The 18,674-nt window shown below is 43.5% G+C and overlaps 1 protein-coding gene across 4 annotated transcripts in view; it reads left to right on the forward strand.

Moving 5' to 3' along the window:
* The window catches only part of ABAT (4-aminobutyrate aminotransferase), a 712,333-nt gene that overhangs the window by 661,782 nt on the left and 31,877 nt on the right, over positions 1-18,674 (forward strand). For all 4 annotated transcript variants that reach the window (XM_086941270.1, XM_086941269.1, XM_086941268.1 and 1 more), the window contains exon 14: positions 2,985-3,131. In XM_086941270.1, coding sequence (XP_086797396.1) covers positions 2,985-3,131 — 147 coding nt within the window. The remainder of the gene's footprint in view (positions 1-2,984; positions 3,132-18,674) is intronic.

The raw sequence follows: 18,674 nt of genomic DNA on the forward strand, positions 1-18,674 counted from the left end.
CTACCAATAACTCACCTACTGCCACTCTCTACTTGTCTACTGACACATCTCTCACCATCTGTTCGAAGGGTCTGATGCGGAAATCAATTGAGAGGATGTAATGAAAAGGTGTTCCATAATAATCTTGACAACTCTGTCTCAGACTCTGCATACTTGTTTAATGAGGTATGAGCGATGATGTGGAACCCAAGCCCCCATCATACAGAGTTCCTTCAGCCGCGTTTTCTTCTCTAGTCGGCCTCGCCCTCCATGCTGTCATTGGGTAGCCATGTAATTCATCTCTATATCTGGGAGTTGCAGTCCCTCCTTATCCCACTGGAGTTTCAAGTTGTCCAGTTTTATTCAGCTCCACTTACCAGCCCTTATTAGTGTAATTCACATTTGATGCAGAGCTTATAATACACTGCCTAGGATTCGATTATTAGGCAAGTTATGGAGCGCAGAAGAGCCAGGAATTCCTCTTAAGCCCACTGTTATACATAGTATCGGTTAGACATATTTTACTGAAAAACATTTCTTTTTTGTTTCGGTCTGACCCTTCAGCTAGCAAAAGACCCCCTCAGCTCAAGATGCCTAGGCAGGGAAATTCTCCAATTTTGTATCCCATATTTCCCAGTAAAAGACACAGAATAACTTTAAAAAAAGTTCTACCACTCTCCTGAAATGTTGAATTCTTCTTTAAATTGGAAGTAAGCCTGATAAGCGGAACAACATTTAGTGATTCTGTTCCTCATGTCTCTGTGACATGACAATCCTCTGCATATGTTTATTTAAGAAAGAGCTCAAGGATGAGAGTGAGGCAAAGAATACGCGAGGAGCAGATTAGGACAACTAAGGGTCTGATTCATATTAGCATGTATGAGTATGGGAAGTAGTATAATAGTAGTACTCTTTTATATAATCTTACAAGCCTTTGTGAATAAGTTCAGAAACATCCAATTCCCTAACAATAAAAGGGCAAAGAGGCCACATTTCTGTCTATTTGCACTATGCATATTTGAATATTCCCTGATTATTCCCATTTTATTGACATTCGTATCAATTCACAAAGGCATGCAAGGGTAAGTAAAAGAATACCACTGGGGTACTTTATTACTTACTAAAAAATCTTCAAAATTCCTTTGTGAATCTGTCTCTCTGTGTCTGTATTCTGGGTGTTACATTTTCTGATCCTAGGTTTTATGTGCCAGGAGACTTTTACTCATAAGGTGTTATATTGCTTTCTAGATGATTTAGGGCCTGTATTTTGCTTTGATTAAAGGGGTACTCCATCGCAATGGTGACGGAGCACACGCTCCGCCAAAGCGAAGTTCCGAACACCTCATTTAGAGTCAGTGAGACCTTCAGTAAGAGGACGGTAGAGACTACTCCATCTCTGCTGTCTACATAAACCTCCCACGACCCGACAGAGCCGTCCGTCAAACTTTCAATGCTTTTGCAGGAACTGCTGTGACTGCTGTCCCTGTAAAAGTAAGAGATTTCCACTGGGCCTGTGGACATCTCTAAATTTGGTGGGCGGAGTAGGCCATGGCAGTAGTAAAGTACGCCGACATGCCGACATTACTTAATCCATCAACCAAAGTCCAAATCAGTCCCTTGATTATCTCCGTTTAGACTTGAAGGGTCCAGCTGTGCATAGGCATGCTCTATTCTTGCCATTTTAGATTTGTTTTAAACATTATCCAAATTTATTTTGTCAAATAGTTCTGTTGGCAAAGGAAGGAATCTTGGCCAAGGTGCAATGCCTGGTGTCATTTAAATGGAGTTCATGTATGGAAACTTGATATGATCATTTAAGTGCTGTCAGGAAAGGCATGGGCATAGTTTTGAAATTCTGAAATAGTTATTTTATAGTAGCTATTGAAGAGTTCATTAGTTTAATTTGTTGTTTGTTTTAATAAGCTTAGCTCAATATATACCTTTGCCTATTGTGATTTGCTCTATTTAGATCACTAGTACTGCATATTTCTACAATCCTTGGAAGGAGATGGACTTGAGAGTGCGTGTGCCAGATAGTTTATTAATAGCTCAGTTTGCCGATGTAGTTATTAAGAGATAGTTTGGATTTGCTTATGAAGCATATATATTTAGCAGTTGGTGCCACAGTAGGTGTGAAAATATATGGGTGATTTCTTGGGGTAGTTCTTGGCCTACTTTGGGGAATTTAGGTGTGATAAGTGAGAATTCAATGTCCTGTAGATTTAGTATTAGGGAAATTGAAACTCATCCAATTATGTAGTTTCTGTAGACAAAGTTGGAGTGGGATGTATTTGATAGAGGTACGCTTCATATAGAATTTTGTGTAGTTTGGTGTGCATTGTGACACCACTGTCCTTGAGGTTTAGTATTTGAAGAATATTGGGGATAACCTAGAACCTTGTAGACTCCTTGGAGCATTTGTTTATTTCCATTGCCTGTCTTTACCAGTTGGCTACTTTGGGTGAAAAGGGTTGTAGGCCTAATTGAGACTTCTTACAACTCTGTGATAGAGGATGTTCAATAGTGTTTCATGAGTAACCTCTCCAGATAAATCTACTATGACTCGTAGACTGGTTTCTTCTTCATACAGGATCAGCGTAACTGTTGCTGTACATGCATTTTCTAATACCATATGGAGTTTGCCCAGAAGCACTTTGGAGGTTACGTATTCACTAAAATGTAAGGCAACACTTTAACGTAAGATAAAAATAATTCATACCTCAACTAACACATAGGTTATCAGATCATTCTTTGTCATCAGAGGCATTATTTTTAATTTCAGTGTTTCTAGTTAGCAACTCAGTATACTTTAGGAGTCTTGTTTATCTCAATTAAAACTCGTGAAGTAAAGGTCTAGACTACAGTTGTTTGGGCAAGGAATATGGTCTCCCAGATGAAATGGAGATATCTGTTAGCCATAGGCATCATCATGTTCAATTTGATGAGGAATCGAAGTGTTGTTTTATTGTCTCTGAAATTATTTTTCTTCTTGATTTGTTTCAAAGCCTTATAGAATTTTTAACACTTGGCTTGGCGATCCCTCCAAGAACCTCATGCTTGCTGAAGTCCTGAACGTCATCAAGCGAGAGAACCTCCTGAGCAACGTTGTGTACTCTGGGAAGGCTCTTTATAACGGACTACAAGATTTACAGGTAAAGCATTCACCAAAAAGACTGGAAAAATAAATATGGGCTGAGAAGAAAGCAGGTTAATGGGGTGAGTAGATGTTTTTGATAATACTTTTGCCTGACTTTATGTACAGGAATCTGTCCTCCGGTATGATCCCACCCCCCAAGGAGCTATATTACCCACTTGGTCTCTTACTGCTAAAACAAGATGACATAAGACCCGCAATATCTTCCCAACCTGGCATAGGTCTTCTTAAGAATCCCTGTCAAATTAAAATGTTTAGATATTCGCCCCTCAGTTTAGTCAATCTGCCTTTTCTTGATGTTTCAAAATCTACATACTTTGGGAAGAGAAAGGTGTTTTCACTTTTTAGCATAAAGGAAACTTGCCACTCTTCTGGAATTTTTATTTGTGTTTTACACAAACTATCTTGGTGGGGGGTGCGAGGGTAGTAAACTCCAGCATATGGCCGATCTGAGTTAGGTAAAGAAATAAATAAAGGAAACTAAATTGCGCGTGCTGCAACGCCAAATGTGTTGCAGCGCACGCAATTTATTTCTTCACCTAACTCCGATCTGCCGTATCCTGGAGTTTACTGCGCCCCACCATGCCCCTCCCCCGTCCCTCCGCCCTGCAGAACTCTCTCCAGGGGCCGCTACTGGTAAGAACGTATATATTTAAATGTTCATGCAGTCTAAATTACATACATTACATATGATCATAAAGAGTATGTAAAACAGAATTACGTGCAAAGAACAAAATATAGCCAGCCCAAGCTAGTTCTATAAAGGGGGAGAGGATGTGGCCTTACGGCTGGAGCGGTCGACCTCGAAGCTGGGGAACCGGGTTTGAGTCTCGGCAGGGACGCTTAACAGCCTGTGATTCTGGGCAAATCACATAATCTCCCCCTGCCCAACAAAAATGAATGTGTTTAACACAACTGATGCTCATGTAAAGCGCTCTGATACCTTCGGGTCAAGTTCGCACCATATAAAATGCCCCCCTCGAAAAAAAACATACGGCAACTCTAAAAGGAAGGTGTAAGCATCTGGAATGGAATAGTCTGAGTATTCAAGCATGAAACTCAACACTCTGGGTGGGGAAACAGAACAGTTGAAAAGAGCACACAATTAGAGCATGAAAAAGTTTCCAGGAGGCTTCTCCTTATCTTCTACCAAACAACCAATCAGTTTGTTTGGTGGAAGATGATGAGGATCTGATCGACAGTGGTCTCGGGTGCAGATAAGCTCCCTAGTTTCACAGCTTGCATCAAAGACACCATCATCTGGTCGACCTTGGATGTAACATTAGTCAGGTCTGCCTGGTACGGGATGGTGTCTCCCACTGTCTCAGTCTTAATCTCCAAAGGCCAACATTTAATTAGAGGATGATTGGGGCCTGCTAATAAATGCAATGAACAATTAACCTATTCTAAGCTACTGAGGACACGGATACGACACTTGCCAAGAAAGGGAAAAGCACAACATTTTATAAAACGTGATGTGTGCAATGAGGTCTGGTTACAAGTTAGGCCAAGATTAGATTCAAACAAGTGAACACAGCATAAATGATTATCTTAACTGCAATTTTAAAGAAAGCATACATTCCCTTCATGATGATTACATTTATTATAATTCAGCTAAATATAGAAGTGGCCCTCAATAAAAGGAACATACAGTCAATTCAAAATATTAATAAAATGCACACATTTGAGACAGTTTAACACACGTTGAGTATACATTACATATGAAAGCAGTGGGCACTAAATTAAGCTGCTGTAGGCCCAAAAACACAATGCCTCTAGTCAAAGTATTAGGCGACCTAAACACAATATAAAATATAAACTGCTTTTATGAACTGATTTTCCCTGAGCCGTAGGGTTGTTTGTCACCTCTGATACATTTGGGTGGATGCGACATGCCGATTACGGAAACTGTTTCATGAATCAATCATTGTTAATATTGCTCGAAAGGCATCCACCTTATTTTGGAGGTGAATGTTCCAATACAAGTACAGACTGACCTTTTCAGATCTGGTGTTAGCCAAGACCTTATGTTTTTACTAAAGTTAAATATAATAATATTCTCGCTCAATTGGGCTTTCAGCCAATCTTCTTCTTCCATCGATCTTATATTGTATCATTCATATTTTATTTCTGCCGCAGTAGCACACAGCATAAGGTAACGGGTCTACCTACTTCAGTTATCAGCTAATTTGACTGTGAGTGGTGGCATTCTGCTCTTTCACAAGGAGTACATCATACAATGTAGTTTCCTTAATGCTAGAAACATCTATGCAAATGTTTGCTTTTTGAGACATCAAATATTTTTGGGGCATTTTTTTTAAATTTTAACAAAGATGCTGATGTTCACACAACATGAAGATTTGCAAAAGCAACAAAGAAACAAAACAAACTATGGCAACATCAGACCTACTGGCTTTGGGAATGCTCGTTAGGTCTGACTTGACAGCGCAGGTATGTAGGCAAGAAGTAGTGTTACTTATCACCTATTTGCTTTCTATATGGAAAACTACCCCTTTGCCACTTTCTAACCTAGGCATTGGCAAAGCCAATAGGGCATGCTTTAATATAATAAACAATATTTGTCAATGCAGCGTATGAAACCAGCATTTGTGAATGCCTGTGTTCACGTGTATGTTGCACACTGAAGCCAGGCCTAATAGTTTGGGCGTCTCTTGTTTATTAACTATATGTTATAATACATGTAATAATACTAAGCATCTGCAATGATCAGGCAAGCACAAATTAATGTGAATTTGCACACCAACAGTTTCGGTCTGCTCTTTTATTCTGTGGTAACATTTATAGCCAGATTTATCTTGGTTTTTGGTCGTCCTTGCACTATGCTTGGGCGATGCACACCCTAAGTGACCCTGCGCGGCTTGATAAATCGGAAGTAACGCAAGGCAGCACATATCGCGGCCTTTTGTTACTCTGCCCAAGGGAGGCATTCAATGGGTAGAGCGTGGGTGTTTCCACGTATCCACCTGTGGATTTTGGCGTTAGTGGTAGACCTGGGAATGTGTCAAAATGCTTCGCCTCCCCAGGTGAGGAGTAACGAGGAGAAGTATCTTTATTTTCCCCTCGTTTTTTCTTCTTTCTACATGTGCTGCATTCTCAGCACCCATAGAAACAAGGAAAATGCCTCAGAGGATTGTCTTCTTGCAGGAAGGGATCCTTTCTAGCAGAAAAAGAATCCTGCCTACAACGCAGGCCCCCTTGCACCATGACGCAAGAGTGCTTGCGTTGGCGCTAGGCGGCCAAAAGTGCGCCAGTGCTAGGAAAGGACGATATGATGTTAAATACAGCGCATTCCTGCACTTTCCCTTCCTCACAGCTCAGCAAGGTGGATTGCTGCGTTGCACAACGTGAAAAAATGATAAATATGGACCTTATTGTTTAAGGACTGCAGCGCTAGCAGAGACTGCCTTGCGTACGTGTTGTCATGAGGGAAGGGTCTTTCCTCCCGTCCTCTATTGCAGTTTACTCCGGGTCGGCGCACTTAACTCGTCTGCCACTTTACTCCTGGTCGGTCCATCAGCTCCTTTCACGCTGCAGTTCTGGGATTTAAGGGAAGGGAGCTGTGATCATGTCTGTGATAACAGCTTATTAAATACAAGCCCTCCAGGGGGCGCTGTGCACGCCGTATTTCAAGGGTTTGCGGCGTCTCTCCTTTAACCCTGTCGTTAATCATCCTGCCACAGCTGATAGGGTCTGCGAGACAGAAGCAATTTATTTTCCGTGAGATTTATGGCAAATACTGAAAGTGTTTACCCTCTCTCCGGGCCTGTGAGGTTGTCGGGTGATGGAGGACGAATACAGTGCTTTATCGATGCTTTGAGGACGCATACAATTAGATAGATGTTTGTGTCCGCTAAAGGCTTGCGGGTGATATTTATTTTGAGGTTTCATTGTCAGATATTAATGTTTCTAAAATTACAGTCCCACCTAATTTGACGTCCTGTATAGCTAGTTCGCGATTATTGATGGGCCGCACACGTTTTTTAATTTCATTTTGTCTGAGTCAAAAACACAGACGTGCCCATCTCTTACTTTCCCGTTTTGCTGTTTGACAGTATTGTGTTGTCTCCCTTGCGAACTGTTCCAGAAATACTGGAAACCTACCTAAACCTTTTTGTTTTATCTCAGCTGCAGTGACTATAACAGCACATAAAATCTAGAAACATGCCTTTTAATGTGAACAAAGCTACAATGCCCGAAAACCATTGTACCAAACAAAGTGTTCTCATGGAGGGACCTCTTTGGCTTTTCACATAAGCCTTGGGGCTCATTAAAATCATCCATATGTGCAACTTCACATTCGGTTTCATAGATCTTGTTTTCTGTGCAGATAGATTTGCCAATTAGTTTTCTCATCGCTTTTCACAAAGCAAGTTTTTGAATAACGTGACTGTGGCTTTTGTCTACGAATGTATGCACCGTTTTTTTTTCTTCAGATCCCTGCAGTGGTCTTGGTGCTCTCCTTTGCATGTGTACCCAAGATACTGGGTCTCTGTCAGGGTGGGCACTGACCTGATAGGACAGCTTTCTGTGAGGAAACCCCACATCCATGTATAACAGATTCGGTTCAAAATGTTGGTCTTGAAACCTGTTTTCAGGCTTCCCCTACAGTATAAAACACTGACATTCCCATGACATTCGGTTGTGGTGGGTTCCTACGAGAATGAGTGCTTTATGGACAGTAGCTAGTCTCTACATAATTTAAAAATATACTTCTTTTCTGATCTTTCAGAATAGTATGGGAAGCCTGCACAGTAAACAACAGGAATCAGAGGTTCAGTCAAAGAATTTCTGGGAATAATTTTGCAGCAGCCATCCAATAGCCACAACATTTAGAAACGAGTCACCCTACTATTATTGCAATTGAAAGAGTGCAGATCTTGCAGGTGGTATTTCACTAGTGTCAGGAAGGTGTGATGCAGTCAGTCCTAGTTTCTTCACCGCCCTCCTCAAGAATGGTTGCCTCCAGGGGCCATCTTACATAGTGGCAGTTTGGGTGGGGTTTGGGGGATCATTGGACAATGAGCATGTGCACCCACATTGTGGGCCCCTGAGGGACTATGGCAGTGGTTCCCAAACTTTTTTGACCTGTGGCTCCCCTGACCTAATCGGCAGTTGGCCGTGGCTCCCCACCATTTTTTTACCGGTGGGTGGGTGGGTGGTGTGTACCTCCTGTTATCTTCCTTAAAGTATTTGGGATGCAATGAAGGTATTATATTGGTTGGAATGCTTGAATTATTAATCTCATCTACCGGCTGCATCCCAATCCATCGTTTTTTTTACCCAACAGAGTACCTGGTCCCAAACCATTATTTATGCCAGCTGCTGCTTTCAGTACCTTTTGGTACTGAGACCCGCTCTGAGAAAATGGAACATTGAGTTTGGTCTGTCATAATCAGTATCCCCAGCCTTATTATTACACTAAAAAGGTCTGTCCTTCCATCTGTGTGCCCATCTATATCCAAACATATTCAACCATTTGCACACCTATCCACCATATATCCTTCCATCCATCATTTCACTCATCCATCCCCTCCATCCACCCTTTCACTCATCCATCCATTATTCATCTACCCACCCTTTCACCCCATCCATCTGTACAATCATCCATGCATCCACTCTTCCACCCAGCCATCCATTCACTTACTCATCCATCCACCCATTCACTTACTCATCCATTCACCCAGTCATTTATCCTTCCACCCATTCACCCTTTCAGTCATTCATCCTCCCTTTCTCTCTCCATCCCCCTTTCACTTATCCATCCATCTACCCACCCATTTACTCATCCATTCATGAATCCATCCATTGATCCTATTACTCATCCATTTTTTCACTCATCCAACCATCCGTTCACTCATCCAGCCATCCGTTTTCTCATCCATCCACCCTTTCACTTCACTCATCTATCCATCCTTTTGTCCATCTACCCCCTTTCACTAACTCATCAATCCTTACATCCACCCTTTCACTCATCCATCCATTCACCATTTCACTTATCAATTCATCCATCCACCCATTCACTTGCCCATCATCTACCCTTTCATTCATCCACCCATCCATCCATCCTTTCACACACCCATCCACCAATTCACTCGCCCATCAGCTGCCCTTTCACTCATCCATCCATCCATCCTTTCACACACCCATCCACACTTTTACCCATCCATCTACCATTGCACCCATAGATCTACCCTTCCACCCATACATCCATCTATTTACATTTTCTCTCATCCATACTTCCATTCATTCACTCATCCGTCCATTCTTTCTTTCATTATCTATCCATTCCCCCTTTCATTCATGCATTCATCCTTTCAGTAATCCATCCAGCCATTCAGACATTCCTTCACTTATTTACTCACCCACCTTTTCACATTATGAGCTGAGCCTTTGTTTGCAGAGTGGCAGGCAGAAGGGTCCCATCAAGAATGAACTAAAGCAAGGGGTGGGCTGGTGGAGAGTTCACTATGCCCCTGCACATAGGCAGACTGAAAACGTAGAAGTCATGCATGATGCACAGTGCCAGGATGTGAGGTTACTGTAACATGTTGTTTTTCCAGGGCTTTAAGCGGTGTAAAAAAACTGGGGGGTCTCTTCAAAGGGGGTGTTTGACGTAATTAAGAGCGCAGCTTAAAACACCTAGGCTAAAAATATGCGCTTAGCATAGTGTTCTGCCTCACTGGTATTATGTTGTCTCTGTCATTGCATCCAGATATATAATACAGCAAGTATCATTACACCTCAACAAGCCAGGACTATTGGCTTTGTCAATGGTTGCTAGTTCCTTAAAAAAAAAAAAAAAAGGAGCAACCATGGCTTTGTTGAATACAATATTGAAAATACTTCAGTTCTAAAATGACAGGCTAGCCTCTGGTGTTTGACAAAAAAAAAACCCTCGGACTAGTACACTGGTTGATCCAAGTGAAGCAACTTGCAAACGTGGTTATAAATAAATAAATCACAACACCCACGAATCCCAAAAAGTTGGGTGGTATCTGCTCCAAATAAAATAAGCAGAAATGAAAAGTGACTGGGTTCCCTTTATTTGATACATGTGATTACGTTGTCCTACCCAGCGCTCATTTGGACACAACCTCCCCTTGTCTTATATTCACTTCTGTACTCTGAGGCAGGAGGAGGCCGCCACATGGTGTCACACCCCCAGACTGCCCCATTGTCATTCAGTAAGTGGCAATCAGCGGCATACTGAATGACAATGTGCGGGAGGGGCTGCTCTTGTGCTCCTGAAGGAGTGCGAGGCGCCTCCAGCAGCAGGGTTGAGGCCTCTCACAGGGGAGCAGCGCTGCTCCCTGTGATGGCCAAAATTACAGATAGTGTGCGCGGCGCCCCTGGCACCTCATTACGGCACACTGGGGCGCCGCGGCGCACAGTTTGGGAACCACAGGACTATGGTATTACAGAAGTGGGCACAGACACTTGCGACTGGCCCCATGCAAATGAGGAAATCACTTTGCCTCTGCAACCCCTCCATATTATAGATGCGTACGCAGAGCCAAACAGCCCTAGGAAGGCGAACTGAGAGTGCGCCAAAAAAGGTAGAACACTGTCAGTGTGCGCCCCGCTTTCTTCCCTCTTGAGGGAAGAAAGGGGCCCGTGGATTCCCCAGACATCTCCCTGCAGGCAAGTGCAGTCACTCAATCCACCTGTCATTAGGGGGGCTCTGTCCTTTTCAAAGTGCAGGCGGCTGCAACCTGCACTGTGAAACATGGAGGAGCTTCTAAATAGCCGCTCTATATTTGACATAATGTGCTGCCCCTATAGCAGGACCAAGTTTGGGGCTGTTGTATGGCGTTTTAGATTCCGAATGGATTTTCCCGATTCATGCACTTTTATAGGTACAATTCACGTTGCCCTTATATAGGCATAGAAATCAAGCCCTTATTTAGGCATAGCCCATGCTACCCAAATACAGGCATAGCTACTTCCATCCGTTCACCAAACGTCACAACGATTTCTTGGAAAACCAGCTTAAGCCGTTAGGGACTTCCCCTTGCTTGAATATTGATTTCTCCAAGAAGTCAGTTAGTTTTACAATCAACAACTATTCCCCTGGGGTTTATTCATGACGTTCATATGCCAGACTTTACGTCAAACGTGGCATTCTTAAACACCTTGAAGGTATAAATATACCTTCACTTGCTATAGCAAAGCACGGTGGTTCGGAGCAGTTCGATGACCTACTTGCCCGACGCAGCTCGCTACACACAGCAAGTGCCGATGGAAGCAGACTCTCCAGCTGACGCACTGATTAGGAAGCTGCCCTCCTCTGCTGAGAAATCCAGCTCCAGTGTTTCTGACTCCCCTTGCAGGGTGTTGGGAAATCGAGTCCCCGAGACAGAGATACCAGACCTCCTTCATTCTAAGGTATGGCGCTGATTAGAACCTAGAGAAACCTTTGGTAGATTCTTGTCAAGAACTAAAACTTATGCTAAACAATACTTACTTCCTCGTACTAGACCTAGGTTAGGTACATTGGGGTAGGCGTATTTTAGAAGCACCAGTTGAGTATTTCAGTCTATGTAATTTATGTATGTATTTTTATATGGCTTAGAAAGCATACAATGCTATTACAGTATTATTTCATAATACTATTCTCGCTGTACGCATTATACTTTGCATTCTGTCTAACAATTGTAGCAGTTCACCTCTATGCATTAGAGAGAAGACTGTTCAATAAACCCTTTTTATTGAAAACGCCCGCCTCACTATTTCTCTGCAAACTCTGTAGAAACGAAGCATGCACGATTGACTGAGTGAACTAGTTATCTATTGTTTCCACGACTCTGAGAGATGCGTATTATTCTTGGGGAAACAAAGTTGTCGTGTTTATGCGGTTGTCAGCAACTATTCCCTTCTTGTGTATTCGAGAAAGTTTCTAGTGACCTCTGAGCTAGCTGGCATTCACTATTAAGTTTAGTATATTCAATAGAGACCTATTGACTAAAGTCCTACGTCAAATCTATAGGATATATTATTTCAATGCGCAGAGCCTATTGGGAATATAGGAACTACACTACAGGGTTGCCCTGAGGGCAGCACATGATAGGCTGTACTGTCCCTGTTTATTGGCAGCATAGCTTTTAAAATGTACGCCACAGTGCAAACAAGGAGTGTGCGTCCTATCTCTCATATTGGCTCAGGTCTCAATGTGTGCACTCCATGCCTCGCACCTCTTAATTGACGTCTTCCTTCTTGGCCTAAACATACCTTAATAAACTTAACCCCCTGACCTCCATTTCCCACTCTATTTCTGGAGTGGCCCATTTGCTGGAGCTCTCACTATTCAGAGGAGATCTGGCCAGGTGCGGCTTACCTCTCCCTCTCTGTGATACCTTATTAGAGGGGGCGTGACTTGTCTTGCTGTTCTCTCCTTGAGGCCTACCTCCTCGATGTGCCTCTCCTCTCTTGATACAGCTCCTACATGCTATCACTGACCCCAGGTATTGGTTTGTATGTCCCCTAGTGGCTTTAAGACCAGGTTCTTCAAAACCTCAATAAGGAAGGAGAAAGAAAAGTGCATTTTACAGCTGTGGCCCGTGCAGGTAAGCGCAGCAGTGTAGGGTGGGAAGTGACTCTACAGACAATGACGAGGGACAATTAAATAAATAATTAATTTTCCCCCGTCGTCTGTTGAGTCCCTACCCCCACAAACTTACTGCTATTACCTGCATCGGCCGCTCCTGCAGCTGAGGCGATTACATAAAGGCCTTAAAGTGATGTAAACTGAAGTGATCTCTCATAATTAAATGTGATTTAGAAGGTGTATGTGCTCAGAGAGGTGGAGGGGTGCAAATTGGCTCTCAGCTTTCAGCGTCTTCAATACATTTTTATAAGCTAGGAAGCCTGATTTTTGTGTACTTATTCAAGTTTGGTGTTTTACCATGTGAAATTAGAAAGGTTTGAATGGAAGCCTGTATGGGACACAAAAACGGTCTTTCCGGTTACCGATAATCTACAGATCCTGTGCGACTGCACAAAGGATAAATACCATGGTGTAGATTTGTAAATCATGCCTTTCAGTGGGATAAACGAAGAGGGGATTCCGTGATAAGGGTGTTGCATGTAATTTAGGGTGTGGCATAAACATGTAAACTAAAATTCCTGTAAAGTGCCACCATACCCATCCATTTGCATAGAATCGCAGCTGCATCCAGCATACATAACAGTTGCTCTGTGCACTTTGCAGAAAGGCCAAGAATTGGATGACCACGTATTCTGAACACGTTTATGAGCCCCTAACAGGCACTGAGAAAAATTTGCACTGCCTTCAGCCATAACTCAATCGTACCCCATTATAAACACCTGGAAGCAACTCAATTCAAAGCGTGCACTATACAAGCATAATATGCTACCTGTGAAAGAAAAAACATTTAACACAACATCTTCGAAAAAACAATTTATCTTATGGAATGTAAGATTAAGTAAAGCATGTGAAATGTAAACAGGAACAACATGGAGTATTTTACAGTTTTTTACGCTCATTGTTCAGATATCAATCAGTGTTTTTGCCTTTAATGCGAAGGACATGAATACAGGGCCCGAAAGGGACGTGTTTCAATGTCAGTTTTTAATTAACAGTGGTTCAAATAACAAAGTGAAAATGCCAGGGAGAAGGTTCCATCTTGAAGCAAGGGCTCCCTCTTGTGGCACCATTAGTTCCTTGCATGCTAGACATTACTACAATAATCTGTAGTTCATGGCATCAACTCTGATTTAGACAGTGCTGTTAGAAATCTGCACAAGTCCTCTTCACAACCAGTACTGTTCGCAAACCCTTTTTGTCCCTTATCTTCATTTAAAGCATTGGTAAAATACACCAATGAAGTATTCAATCTTAGTGGCAGTGATATCAATTTACTTAAATGCCATTGTGGTGTAAAATGATATAACGCACCATTAGCCTTGACACCATTCTAACTTCACAAGACATGTAACACTACAAAGTTTGATTTTTTATGGCCTTTGACATCACAGTGATATCACAAGATGTCGCATCATATGTCACTTTTCGTGATGGCCTTACTTGAAGCGATTTTCCAAGGCGTGCAAGTAAGTCACTGACTAACTGCATGGCGCGAGTCATTGCAGTTTTCACTGCCAGTCTTAACTGAGGATGGATGGATGAACAGCATCATCTGTAAAATGTTCCAAACCTTCTAATAGTTGTGTTCTCTTTACAAACCGTTAAGATCACCACATTAATAATACAATTCACCAATGACAAGAGTAATGGCTGTGTTAAATAAACAAGCATTGAGAGTGCCAAGTTAAGACTCAGTTTGTCACAATTTTGTGTTTTCTGTTTTGTTAAGTAGTTGATGAGCTTTTGTAAGGCTATTATACCACCTCACTAGTAAATGATTGCCTATCACAGAAACTTGCAGGGCATGTGTTGCATTGGACTGGAAATGCAGCGGGGTTTTTAAAATACCTAACGTAAACAGAACATAACACACTAACATACACAAAGATCATAAAACAATTTAAAAAGAAAGAGGTGTAAATCACTACAAAACAATCAAAACACAACACAACCACTGCAGCACAACACAACAAAATTACATTGCAATAATGCAGCACAAAAACAGCAGCACAAACTAAAAAGGTTCCAGGTAGATTGTTTTTTACTTTACTACTACATACTCAGTACAGATACAGGTGCCCACACATAAACAATAAATAAAGTAGTAGGTGCTTGCCTGGCTGTTACAGTTAATTTTCCAGTTTTAATTGTGATCAAACAATCAATCTATCATAGCATTTATAAAGCTCACTACACACCTGTGAGGGTCTCAAGGTGCTGGGGGGGGGGGGGAGCGGGGGGGGGGGGGGGTTTGGAAGCTGCTACTGTTCAAAGAGCCAGGTCTTGAGAAGTCTCCTGAAGGTCAGAAGGTCTTCGGTCTGCCGTAGGTGGATGGGGAGGGTGTTTCATGTCTTGGCGGTGAGGTGGGAGAATGATCTACCGCCGGCGGTCACTCTTCGGATGTGGGGGACGGTGGTGAGTGTGAGGTCTGCAGGGCGGAGCTGGCGGGTGGGGGTGTAGAGGCTGAGTCGGCTGTTGAGGTACACTGGTCCGGTGTTGTGGAGTGCCATGTGTTCGTGGGTGAGGAGTTTGAAGATTATGCTCTTGTTGACAGGGAGCCAGTGCAGGTCTCTCAGGTGGGGTGGGGTGTGATGTGGCTGCGGTGTGGGATGTCGAGGATCAGGCTGGCAGAGGCTTTCTGGATGCGTTGGAGTCGTTTCAGGAGTTTGGCTGGGGCTCCTGCGTAGGGTCTACTTGTGATCAGGGCCTGGGTCACCGTCCTCCTCGTTTCGGTGGGGATATACAGTACTACAGTTTTTAGGTTATTTAATATCGATTTTTAACAATTTGTAAGACGTACCGAACAGCAGCATTAAACAGCGATTGATTGCCACGGACCTTAAGGAGTAGAGGGTTTGTAGGAAAAAGGACATGGGCAGCTACTACCGCTGGTGTGCCTAGTTTACATCAATGTGGTGTGGTTCAGCACAAAATGCCACTTTGATACAAATATTTCAGCTCTAGAAGTGCAGGTTGAGCCATTCTGTCTAATATGTGTAATGAATTTAGTGGTTTCAGTCCAGTTCTTAGTAGGTGTGCTTTGCCACTAAGCGGAGTAATACACTCCCTACCCACCCACAAACCCTCCTCACTAGTTTACTACTTGTGGAAAATATTTGGATGACGAGGAGTGATCGAGAACTATAGGATAACCTAAGCAAGGGTGGGAATTGTAATATTATGTGCTCTCATTGGGCAGCAATAAGCACAAGTGGGAGTTGATTTGATTAACAGTGGGCGGAACTGGCGTAGTGCCTCTACACGTAGCTCCATGGAGTTTTAATAATTATGTGGAGCTATGCATAGCTTTGCTCCGCTCCCTCCCCGCTCCCCCCTCTCAGATGCTTTAAAAATACAAAACAAGCATTTGCAATGCAATAGGTCTCGCATTAATTAAGTTTGAGCTATTGGCATTGTAAATATTGCAACACCAATTGCAACAAAAGTCTATAAATTGTAGGCCAAATTTTGTTTTATTCATTTTTGTAGCAATGGTGGCATGCTGCGCTTTAGATGAATATGTTTAAAAGTAAAGTGCGCCATGCTGCGAATGCTACAATAGTTAATTGTGGATGCGTTAACAATTAATGTGTGCGCTGGTGGTGTGTGTGCATGTAGAAATTGTGCACTGATGGCTGGTGGTGTGTGTGCCTGGTGAAAGCGTGCACTGCCGGCTGGTGGTGTGTGTGCCTGGTGGAAGCGTGCACGGACGGCTGGTGGTGTGTGTGCCTGGTGAAAGCGTGCACTGACGGCTGGTGGTATGTGCCTAGTGAAAGCATGCACTGTCGGCTGATGGTGTGTGTGTGCCTGGTGAAAGCGTGCACTGACGGCTGGTGGTGTGTGTGTGCCTGGTGAAAGCGCTCACTGACGTCTGGTGGTGTGTGCCTGGTGGAAGCGTGCACTGACGGCTGGTGGTTGTGCCCGGTGAAAGTGTACACTGACGGCTGGTGGTGTTTGTGCCCGGTGAAAGCGTGCACTGACGACTGATGGTGTCTGTGCCTGGTGAAAGTGTGCACTGACGGTGTGGTTGTGGTTGTGTGTGTGGTTGTGGTTGTGTGTGGTTGTGTGGTTGTGTGTGGTTGTGTGCGGTTGTGTGGTTGTGTGCGTGTGGTTGGGTGTGTTTGTGTGGTTGTGTGTGGTTGTGTGTGTGGTTGTGTGTGTTGTGTTGTGTGTGGTTGTGTGTGTGTGCTTGTGTAGGTGAGACCTAAAAATGAACCACATGCGCACAGCGCAGCAATAGGCAGCTCGCGCAGTGCAGCTCTTATCGGACTGCGCACTGATGACTCAAAGGAGGTTGTTTTAAGCGCAAGAGGCTTCCGATCAATGTATTTAAGAGCCTTTCACCCAAATGCTAATGAAGGTGAATAAAATTCCTATTTGAAGGTGGAATATCTCCAGGCTAATGTACCTGCTGAAGAGATCTGTATAACTAACAGCTTCGAATTCTTAACGGGCTGGCTCGTCATGTTATGCTTCTAAGATCGATACACTTGGTAACTTTAAGTTGATAAACATCAACTTGTATTGATTTCATAAAGACAGTTCAGTTTAAATTAGCACTCACAACTTCCGTCACATATAAATAACTCGCTATATGGGGTTAAAGAGAGATAAGCCTGTGGGGGTTCCGGGGTTAGTCAGATAAGAACTCTCAAGGCTCTGGTCGGATGGTCTGTACCCAACATGCCAAACATCCACTCATTCCAGACCATGTGTTAGCTCAGCAGGTTCAGCTACTGCTGCAGGCATCTGCTTGGAGATTATTCGTCTAGCTCTCAGAGTGCCCCATTGAGTTCACCTGCCTGCTGCTGAGGTCTGCGTGTACCCTCACGTCACAGGTAGCTCAGTGGGTTGCATGCTGGGTGACCAGATGCATATGTTAAAACTAAATCATGTTTCCTCCTCAACCGCAGGGTTACAATGTTGCAATGTTGCATCCTTCTACACTGTACCTAATAATCTTTGGATTGGGGAACAGATACGCTTGAAGCAAGTGGGTTTTTAAAAAATGGACAAGTATGGACAATAATGTATGTCTCAACCGTCATTCTTAAAATGTATACTCTTTTACCTAAACAACAGAGAAGTATACACTGATGCATGGAATGCATTTACTATCCTTCCCCAGTCCAGCAAGTAGACGGGGGATCTTACCAGGCTCTGCCTCCTTGAGTGACCCCTCCCCGCACCTCTGCAGTCTGATCCCAACAAGGAGCAATCTATTAAAACCAGGGCGTTTCCCAAGAACCTGTACCTGGTATCTGGGCCTGCCATAGCTGCTTTGAGTGCCTGAGAGCTGGACAGCAGCGGCACGACAATATCGGCCTCAGTTCATAGAAAGAGTAACTGACATACGTAATGCCTTCTGCGCCAGGACTGCCTCATGTGACCCTGCGGGACAACCTTCATAGATTTCTTCTAATAGTTACTGATAAAGTAGCCCAGATGGCTGAGGCATTTATGTGTTCATTTCAGAACGTTTAAATGTCTGTCTATGCTGTACATCCCAACCCGACTTACACTGAGTGAGGTTAGGGGAGCCGGGAGCAGGCTCCACCCCTTTCACAAGAGTTCAACAATTCTCCTGCAGAATAAAACAAAACAGACAGCAGGAAGGTCCATCGGAGCAGCTCAACTCAAGCCTGCAAGGCAGCTTAACTAGGCGCCCAAGCAAGCTCCGCAACCACACAAGTGGTGCTCTAAGGCCTATGAGCGAACAGACAACAAGTCATGGTGGTGCCCGGGGACAATATGTTCACGATTCTGCAGGCTGAGGGGTGATATTTCCTGCAGAAGGGTGAGGCTGCAAGTTCAGATCGCGCAGCACTGTGCTTGCTGTGAAATGTGCATTCCTTGTTAGACGAGAGTGTTCAGACCCTGCCAGGATGGGAGCCTGCTGGGAGCTGCCCGAGAAGC

The sequence above is a fragment of the Lissotriton vulgaris genome, chromosome 10, assembly GCF_964263255.1.
Source record: "Lissotriton vulgaris chromosome 10, aLisVul1.2, whole genome shotgun sequence".
Lineage (NCBI taxonomy): Eukaryota > Metazoa > Chordata > Amphibia > Caudata > Salamandridae > Lissotriton > Lissotriton vulgaris.